Source organism: Otolemur garnettii, unplaced genomic scaffold, assembly GCF_000181295.1.
Source record: "Otolemur garnettii isolate 467f Iridium unplaced genomic scaffold, OtoGar3 scaffold00005, whole genome shotgun sequence".
Lineage (NCBI taxonomy): Eukaryota > Metazoa > Chordata > Mammalia > Primates > Galagidae > Otolemur > Otolemur garnettii.
The window spans coordinates 20912286-20922360 of record NW_003852400.1 but is presented as its reverse complement, the minus strand read 5'-3'; the positions used below and the strand labels follow the sequence as shown (position 1 = coordinate 20922360).

Genomic DNA, 10075 nt, shown 5'->3' with positions numbered 1-10075 from the left:
CCCAGGAGTTGGAGGTTGCTGTGAGCGTGATGCCATGGCACTCTACCCAGGGGGATAGCTTGAGGCTCCATCTCAAAAAAAAAACCAAACAAACAAACAAACAAAAAAATTTGAAGAACACTTTAATATAAATTTAAAGTGATTCTTGAGGAAATTTCTATTCTCAGGATATATTTTCCTAAATAATTTTTTTCAAAGAAATCCTATAAAAGATGGTCAATCTAAAAATCCGCGAATTAGAAACATTTTTGCTTTTGAAAAAGCCATAACATAGTCAAAGGGTCTACAGTCTTTCAAGGTTCAAACAAGTCTAAAAATAATGTTATCATCAAGAATTTATATTTTGATCTAAGTAACAAATTTTAACAAATTACTTTATTATAACAATTGAGCTACTGAATTGCAAAGAAAGCTTAAGAAGACACTGCTATGATCTAAATGTTTGTGTCCACCCAAAATTCATGTTGAAATCTTAAACCCCACGATGGTAGTATTAGGACTTAGGGATTCTGTGCTGTGATTAAGCCATGAGGGTAGGACCATCATGAATGGGCTTAGTGCCTTGTAAAAGGGACCCCAGAGAGTTTCCTCATCCCTTCTACTAGGTGAGGATACAGAAAGAAGGTAGCATCTGTGAACCAGGGTGTGGGCTCTCACCAGATCCGAACCATGCTGGCACCCTGATCTCCAGTTTCCAGCCTCCAGAACTGTGAAAGGTAAACTCACATTGTTTATAAGCTACCCAGTCTAGGGTATTTTGTTACAGCAGCCCAATAGACTAAAAACAGATGTATTCAGCCAGTAAACATACAAGATTTCTTCAAGGCAAAAAGATCTTTGACTGAGAAAACATTTCTCATATCATACTAGATTCTGACCCTTTTATGTCACCTACCTTATTCTTTTCCTAAAATCAATAGAAAGGAAATTTAAAAACCACCAATAAATGAAATAAAAGTAGACCATCTCAATAAGAAAGCATGAATTTCTTTAGGAAAACACAAATTGGGTAGGTGTTTGTGGGAGGCAGACAGGCTCATCCTTGCCAGTGGCTCAATCCAGAGTAAAGCACGAAGGCAGGCATCCCTGGGGGCCCCTTATCAAGACCACAAAAGACCATCCCAGGCCAGAGAATCAGCAAGTGGAGGGGGCTGAGCCCTTTGAACTCCTGATCGACAGTTAGATTAGGGAAACTGGTTTGCCCACTCTACAGAGTCAATACTTGTTTTACCCTCCTCCTTTCTAAATGTCATTGTTGACAACTTATTACCCTATGTTCCCAATTAGCCAGCCAGTTCCTTTTTACCCAATATTCTGCAGGCTTGGGATTCTTTTAATTCTATTTTTTGAATTTTGACACTTTTGCTTCATTTCACAAATGTTTTGTCTTAGAGATCAATAAAAGGTTTCAGAGGAGTTAGAGGAATAATGCATTGTCTCAATCTGCCACTTGACATGTGAGTCAATGTACATCAATCCAGGCTAACCAGACTATATGTTAAGTTGATGTAAAGTCTCATTATTTCCCCAGTGACATCTCCCTGTCAACCCCCAATCCAGGTCAGGGCCCTCCAGGAACCCTGACAGGTTTTCAAAACAAAAATGTAATCAAAGAATATAAAATATGTTCAATGAAGATTTTCAAATTAAAAGACTTTGTCTACTGCTACTTATAGTCTAATATAATTGCCAACTACATTACAGAAATTAAATTCAATGACAGCCTTGTTCCATAGAAAAACTAACATATGATTAAATCTGCAAAGAATACAAATATAGAAAATGTAAAAACTCAATTTCTGAAACAACTTTGACGTGAAGGTTTCTATTACTTCTATGAAAAAATAATTTTAAAAAACCAAACCTGCCATATTCGTGTAAGCCCATGCTCTAACTTCTTTTTTATATAACCACGATCAAAATTAGTTTCTTCAGTACCCATATTACTTCCTTCTGAAAAAAAAAAGATTTTTCAATTTTCTTCAACATGTATTTATTTTCCAAATAATTTGTTTGACCCCTCATATATTATAAGTACATGTAAGAAACAGAAAATATGTTCAATATTTATAACAATATTAGTCAAAGCAATATTAAAAAATAGTATTAGGATTGAACCCATCTGATAAGACCATGAAATGCTGAACATACCAAACAGCACTCAGCTCATACGACTGGAGCTTAGCATTCCAACTCAGTCAGTGTGGTCCCAGAGACAAGGTTTCAACGTCCATATAATGCCCAATGTAAGACCATGTAACAGGCTGCCAGAGCATTACAGGGCCAATTAACCCAATTATCAATCAATATGCATGCTGATAAGAGTACAGATTGCACAACTGCTCCAGGCATCCTCAAACAACAGCCCACAGGCCACATGCAGCCTGCCTAGGACATTTATCTGGCCTGCTGGGTGTTTTTGCCACCACTGTCTGTCCTGCTTACCAGCCAACTCCTCCAGGGCCCAAAGTCCAGCCCTCCAATGGTCTGAGGGACAGTGAACTGGCCCCCTGTTTAAAAAGTTTAAGGACCCCTGGCTTAGACAGTCATGTAATATACATCCATTTATTTTTATATTTTTCATGATATACATAGTTTTATCCATTCCAGAAAAATAATCTAACAAATGTCCAGTTCAGTGGGTAAAATCAATGATCTGCGTTAAAACACATTTCTCTCTAAAAACAACTAAAACTCTACATTCACATTCATATTAAAAAGATTACAACTTTGTGTGAATAACACAGTGAATGTTAATCAGGATGTTACCATCTCCTTTTAAGCCAGTAGGGCATCCATTGTTAACTGGTAAAAGACCCTTGCAAGCGCCAGGACCCAGATACATGACTAGTTTACCTCTGAGCAATCCTGGAGCTTAAGCCTCATTATATGCAGGGTATGGCTGTTGGTATGTTAGAGACCCAACAGCCTGAGGCAGTGCATCTGAACTACAGCTTTAGAGTTTTATTTTAGAACAGTAAAGGGACAGAATACCAAATAATATCAAACATTATCACTACAGAGCTATAGTAGATGAATCCTAGTGGTCTTCAGCTTTGTGAAGTTCTGTGAAGAATAATGTTTAAATTACTGATTCATACAATTTAATACCTAGATATGAATATGAAAGGATTAATTTCAGGTGACAAATGAGTCCTAGATACTATCAAGTGACTGCTGGACTAATCAGAATACCTGAATATTTATAAAATATACAGATTATTGGCAAGGAATCTTACTAAAAAGGACTAAGATAGTATATAAGGCTCAAATGAAATCTTAAGTTTGACTCCGTACTCAAATGGTTGTAAATTACTGGCCTAACGCAAAAAGCGAACTTCGTCAAGATGAATATAGAGATAAAATTCTTATACAGAAAGTATGTGTTAATTCTATTCTAAACTTGTCCTTTGGTTTCTCCTTAAATAAGGTATTCATTATCTCCATCTAGAAAAAATATAAAAGTTGAGAAAACAAGAAAAGCTCTTTGTAGAAAAACTGCAATCCAGTGACTCTAGGAATTACCCCAAGTAACCAGAGATTTTTTTTTTAAAGGGGGGGGGGAACCTTCAGGCACCTCACTGTTATAATTATCTACTGATCCATTTCCTTTCAGGATATTAATAACCACCAAGGTAAGCACTTTATATTCTCTCTAAACTTTACAGCAACACGGCCAGGTGGATGTGTTACTACTCTATGGGGGGTTTTGTTTGTTTTTTAGCCTCTCATTTTAAGAAGCAAACTGAAGACTAGAAAAGATAAAGGAATTTTTTTCCAAGTTCTCACCTTCAGTAAATGGCAAAAACTTGAAGCCCTCAGGTTGCAAAGCCCATGGTCCCAGAGAGAGTATAGGTAAAACCCATCTGGACTGGAATCCGGGCTGAGTGCTTTCCCCAATTTCTGCTTTCTCCTCTTTTCTCTCCCTGATTTCACCCTCCCCAACAATATTTCTACATGGATGAAGTCTATCCATAATATTTTCCTCTTTTTTTAATTTCTGTATTCATGAGCTTCTTATGAGTGAGTCAACATGAAGATTAAACTCTCTTCAGAGCTACCAAAACTTTACATTAATAGTTAAGATTTGGGTCTTTCTTCCACCTGCCCAACAACAGAAACCAAGCAATTCAGAAATTGGAAGTGACTAAAATTATCTGATTGAATAGCTACATTAAAGTGTATGTGATATAAAAACTTTATACAATGAAACTTACTGTGCTCACATTAAACAAAATGCTGATAAAATTATTTACCGCTTTCAAAATTATTCTGAATACTCAATCTCAGCTACTGTTCAAGGATAATTACTTAAGATATATAATTATGCAAATGAAGCAATTTAAATAGAATACCTAATAAACATAATAATTTCCCAAAGACTTATTTTTATTATACAGCTAACTATAGAACACAGTCATTTAAAATTATATTTTCCATTCAAGCATGAAGATTTTAAAACACTGTTTAATGAAAAAAATGCTGTATTTTCAGGATGGAAACTATTAATATAATTATTAATTCATAGAATCTAGCATTATTAGTCCAACTAGAAAATTAGCAAAATAGATTAAATTTGAGCATCTAACATTAATTTCTAAATTTGTACAGATCAATGTCTTACTTGGTTTGCAACTAATTATGTTAAAGAAATAATTTTTTTTTTAATGAAGTTCCTTGTCAATAATTCAGCCCTAAGGCCCTCAGCACACACTCTGGAAACAGACACTATCTGCCACTCCTTTGGCCCAGTTAACCCCCAAAGGTAATGGAGCTTCTACAATAGCTAGACCATTTTGCTGAAGGTTTAATCACCAGTCATTACGGTCCCTGAAAACGTACAGGCACGCCTGACCTTCTTTCTTCTTGCGTGGCTAGTGCTGTATACTGACAATTCAATTTTCAAAATAAAATCAAAATAATTTCCTACCAGAAGCTGAAGCAGTATCCTCATTGTCATGCTTTTCATGCCACTCCATAGTTCTGTAATAGCTGAGCATAACCTCCCACAGAGCTTTGCACAGGTCTGCAAGGCATGGGATATAGCTGTCTGGTGTGACGTGCTGAAGAAAATGAGCAGAGCCAGCTTTTGAATCACTATGTTTACTTCAACAGTTAGTTACAGTTACAATAAAACATGGTATTAAATTTATTCAAAAATCACAGATAACTAAGAAAATTTCTTCAAGTGATGTATCTTTTTTCTAAAGAGAAAACTCCATGCTAAGAAAATTTATTTCAAGTAATTCCCATTTCAACATGGCTTTTTAGTACTCATTAGGGATATCAGTCTATATGCTGTGAATCAAATTGTAGTCACAGAACCATAAAGTCTACAAGAAGTTATTGAATTATTAAGTGTTCTCATGAACAGCAACATAAACTCCTCAGAAAGTATTATTTCAAAGACATGCTTCTAAGCATGCAAACACGGCTTTATATTTATCCTTGGACCTGAGTCAGAACTTGCAAAAAAGGAGGTGGGATTTACAACTCACTCCTTTCATTTGTGTAAATAACGTAAACACCTTTGACAATCTCTAATTTCCTTAAGTCATTCCGGGGTATCCAACCTCTGGTCCATGAGCGGTATACTAATTTTGTTGAGGACTTTTTTGCATATCTGTGGTGTCAGATATCATGGAAACTGTGCACAGACCATTTTTATTTTTGCTAATTAGCCTTAGTCAGTATTTTGTGTATTTAATGTGTACACCAAGACAACTCTTATTTTTCCAATGTGCAGCAGGAAAGAAAAAAGGTTGCACACCCCTGATAGGTAGACTAAATCGGACAATGATCTTTTAAAGTGATGTTTTACATAAATAAGGCTATGAAACATATATTATCGCACATCTTCTCTGTGAATTTTTTCCCTCTCCTTTCTAAGAACAAATAGCTCACCATTCTGCCCTCTTTTTTCTATTCCATTTTGCAGGCTTCCCACTTATCATAATATAGAGTTTCCTCCATCACTTGAGATTTTCCAGCATGTCTTAAGTTTGTAATCAATCCACCACAAATGATTATACTAATAAAACACTGAAAGGCTAGACTCTGGTGTAAGTAAGCCCTTCAAGACAAACAGCTAGAAGAAATAAAAGACAGCAAGACAGCTGTGGTGTAGTGGGCAGGATATCACAGTTAGTACTGGTCCCCACTCTTTAAGAAAGCTTTCTCACCCCATAATGATCTCTCCCTCATTGAAACTCATTTACCAAAACATTCATTTAGTAATTAAAACAAATACTAGCTTATATGACTTTATACCCTTCTAAATAAGCATACCAAATCTTTGAAACTAAACTAGAAATAGTATAATAAGGAAATTAAGCTCTGGAAATACACTACCCTGGTAGGGTTTATGCCAAGAATGCTAGAATGGTTTAATCTTATAGAAATTAAAATAATTTACCCTATTAACAAGTTTAAGGAAAAAAAAATAAGTATTTCAATAGAAACTGGGAAAAAAAAAATCTTGACAAAATTCAACACCCATTTCTAATAAAAAAAACACATGAAAAAAATAAGAATGAACAGATACTTTCCTTAAGATGAAAAAACTCTAAGACATAACTACTGTGGTCAGGAACAAAGAAAAGATTCCTGTAATCTCCATCACTGTTTAATAATGATCTGGGATACCAGCCAATGCAATTAGACTTTAGAAAACAATTAGAAGCAAAGAATTAAAAAAAGAAGAAATGAAACTATTTCTATCTTGTAATGACATAATAATATCCCTGGAAAGTCCTAGAGAATCAATGATAAAATTAACTCAAACAATAAAAGAATTCAGCAAGGTAGCAGGTTATAAAATTGGCATGCAAAAAACCCAGCATTCATATACAAATAATAACTATTTAGAAGATACACTAAATTAGAAAGTCTCATTTACAATAACAAGAGATAAAATTTTTAAGAATAAATTTAAGAAATGATCAAAAACCCTATAAAGAAAACCATAAGATACTCCTGAAACACGTAAAAGTAGACTTGAGCAAATGGAAAGCCATCCCTTATTCTCAACAGCATCAAAATGTCACTTCTAACAAATTTATAAATTTACTGAAATCAATAAACAAGTCCAGAAGATCCATCTTCATTAAAAAAAAAAAAAAAATCTAGTGTGGGGCGGTGTCTGTGGCTCAGTGGGCAAGGTGCCGGCCCTATATACCAAGGGTGGAGGGTTCAAACCCAGCCCACGCGAGCTAAAACAGCAGTGGCAACCACAACAAAAATCAGCCGGGCATTGTGGCAACGCCTGTAGTCCCAGCTACTTGGGAGGCTAAGGGAAGAGAATCACTTAAGCCCAAGAGATTGAGGTTGCTGTGAGCTGTGATGCCGCAACACTCTAGTGAGGGTGACAAAAAAAAAAAATCTAGTGTATGATTAGACGATATCTCACATCACTTAGGCAAAAACAGTCTTTTTTCATAAATAATGATGAGCCAACCGATAGTCCGTTGGAAAAAGACAAAATCAGACCCCCCCATAACATACAAGAATAAACTCCAAATAAGAGATCTAAATATAAAAAAACTATACTAGCACTAGATGAAACTATGCATCAATCCTATTCCAACTTTGATATAGAAAACAGCTTTCTAATTACAACTCAAAATTCAGAAGTAATAAAAATAAATTTGATACATTTAAAAAAAACAGAATTTGTACAGCAAAAAACACCATGAGCAAAGTCAAAAGATAAATGATAAAGGTGAAAAACATTTAAAACATACATTTACAATAAAGAGCTCATATCCTACATTTCTAAAAAACTCAAAAGTGTGGGGGGAAAAGACCAAAAATTCTATAGAAAAATTTGAAGAATGCACATGAACATACTTATATAAGCAAAGATATAAAAATGGCCCTTAAACAAAAAAGCACGTTCACCTTTACTTTTAATAGGAAAAATATAAATTAAAACTATATTAAGAAAAAATTCTCACTCATCAGATGGATAAAAATTTAAAGCTGACCATTGACAAAGATTTTCTCCTTTATCAAACTCTAGCCAGGCTCCTCTGAGTCCTCAACTAGGCCTGAATCTTGGCCTAAAAAGACTTGAACATTGAACAAACATTATTATGGTTTCCAATGGCTCAAGGCCACATCCTTAGCATGATCCTAGACCCTTTTAAAGTGTCTAAGGCTACTGAAAGAATTCACTGTTTGTTTCAATCATCACCTGAAGATAGAGCCCAGCCACTGTGGGAGGGTAAGGAGCCTAACCATAAGTGCCAGGTAGTAAGCCCAGATGGCTTGCATATGGACCACCCACCATCTTGTTTATAGTCATTTTTCACTTCTCTGACCCTACTAAGCCCCATTCACTCCATCTCCAGTCCCTCATTCTTCCTTTACAATGCCTTAGTCACCTTTGTACAAATCAAGGTTCAGTTCAGTTCACCCTGGCCTCCTTTCCCTATTGCAATAGGATACTACTGATTAAAATCCATCCCTACCACTTTAATGACCTCCTGGCTTTGCTGAGCTTTGGTAACATGTACACTCTGTTGGCAAGGCTGTGAAAACTCAGGCCCTCCCAAATACTGCTGGTGATCATGTAACATGACAAAGCCCCAAGGAGAAGAACTGGGGACCATCTAACAAAACTCCATGTATGTTTTCCCTTTAACCCAAAAAGCCCACTTCTGGGAATTTATCTTACAGATATATCTCAAATATATATTACATCTCAAAGATATTTATCTTACAGATATATCTCAAACACCAAATACACACATAAAGTTATTCATTAAAGGATTATTTGTAATTATAGAATATTTAAATACAAACAAGGAGATTCATATATACAAAAGAGTACTATGCAGCTATGAAAAATACTGCAACCTTTAAAACAAACCAATCTCAATCTTTCCCCCCACCCCCAGAAACCTAGTTTTAATTTTGGGAAGTAGAATTTCTTTTTTTTTTTTTAAATTAAATCATAGCTGTGTACATTAATGCAATCATGGGGTACAATGTGCTGATTTTATATACAACTTGAAATATTTTCATCAAACTGGTTAACATAGCCCTCATGGCATTTTCTTATTATGTTAAGACATTTATATTCTACACCTAGTAAATTTCATATGTACCCTTGTAAGATGCACCATAGGTGTGGTCCCACCAATTACTCTCTCTCCACCCATCCTCCCCCCTCCCCTCCCTGGCCTCTTCCCTTTCCCCTTCTTTTGGGGCTATAATTGGGTTATAGCTTTCATAAGAAAGCCATAAATTGGTTTCATAGTAAGACTGAGTACATTGGATACTTTTTTTCCCATTCTTGAGATACTCTGCTAAGAAGAGCATGTTCCAGCTCATCCATGTAAATACGTAAGAGGTAAAGTCTCCATCTTTTTTAAGATTGCATAATATTCCATGGTGTACATATACCAGAATTTATTGATCCATTCATGGGTCGATGGGCACTTGGGCTTCTTCCATGACTTAGCAATCATGAATTGGGCTGCAATAAACATTTTGGTGCAAATATATTTGTTATAATGTGATTTTTGGTCTTCTGGATATATACCTAGTAGAGGAATTGTAGGATCAAATGGCAGGTCTATTTTCAGCCAATCTCAATCTTTTTCCTTGGTTTATTTTTAGCACACAATTACACCTGACATATGCCACTCTTATATCACACACCTGCATATAATGAAACCAACACAGATATACAAGGTCAAGAAAAGACTAAAAATAGAAGGCAAAGAAAAGCAAAAATCACCAAAGTTCTGGGTAGCAACCAGTAATCATCCACCCAAATTAAAGGTACTCCTCTACAAGTCAATTTTTCTAGATTTCATAAATTCAACTTTGCAAAATTTGTATTTATATTATGCAAAGAAATCTAAGTAAATCCCAACATTCTTTCTGCTAGATAAAAGACAGTGTTATCCATAATTTATGACTATACGAATAATTGTGCTATAGTGCACCAATTAATTTCTATTATATTTACCATGCTTTAACAAACCAGAAAATTAAAACTTAGACCTACTACCTTCTATTCTCTACCCAACTGTTGTCCAACTGCATTATATACCTATTTATTCAA

At 35.2% G+C, this 10075-nt stretch overlaps 1 protein-coding gene across 3 annotated transcripts in view; it reads right to left on the bottom strand.

The window, feature by feature from the left end:
* The window catches only part of VPS50 (VPS50, EARP/GARPII complex subunit), a 126092-nt gene that overhangs the window by 58638 nt on the left and 57379 nt on the right, over positions 1-10075 (bottom strand). For 2 of the 3 annotated variants that reach the window (XM_003782671.2, XM_023518793.1), the window contains 2 exons: positions 4931-5063; positions 1865-1953 (listed from right to left, as the gene is read on the bottom strand). In XM_003782671.2, coding sequence (XP_003782719.1) covers positions 1865-1953; positions 4931-5063 — 222 coding nt within the window. The remainder of the gene's footprint in view (positions 1-1864; positions 1954-4930; positions 5064-10075) is intronic. The other variant, XM_023518795.1, reaches the window with a different exon arrangement.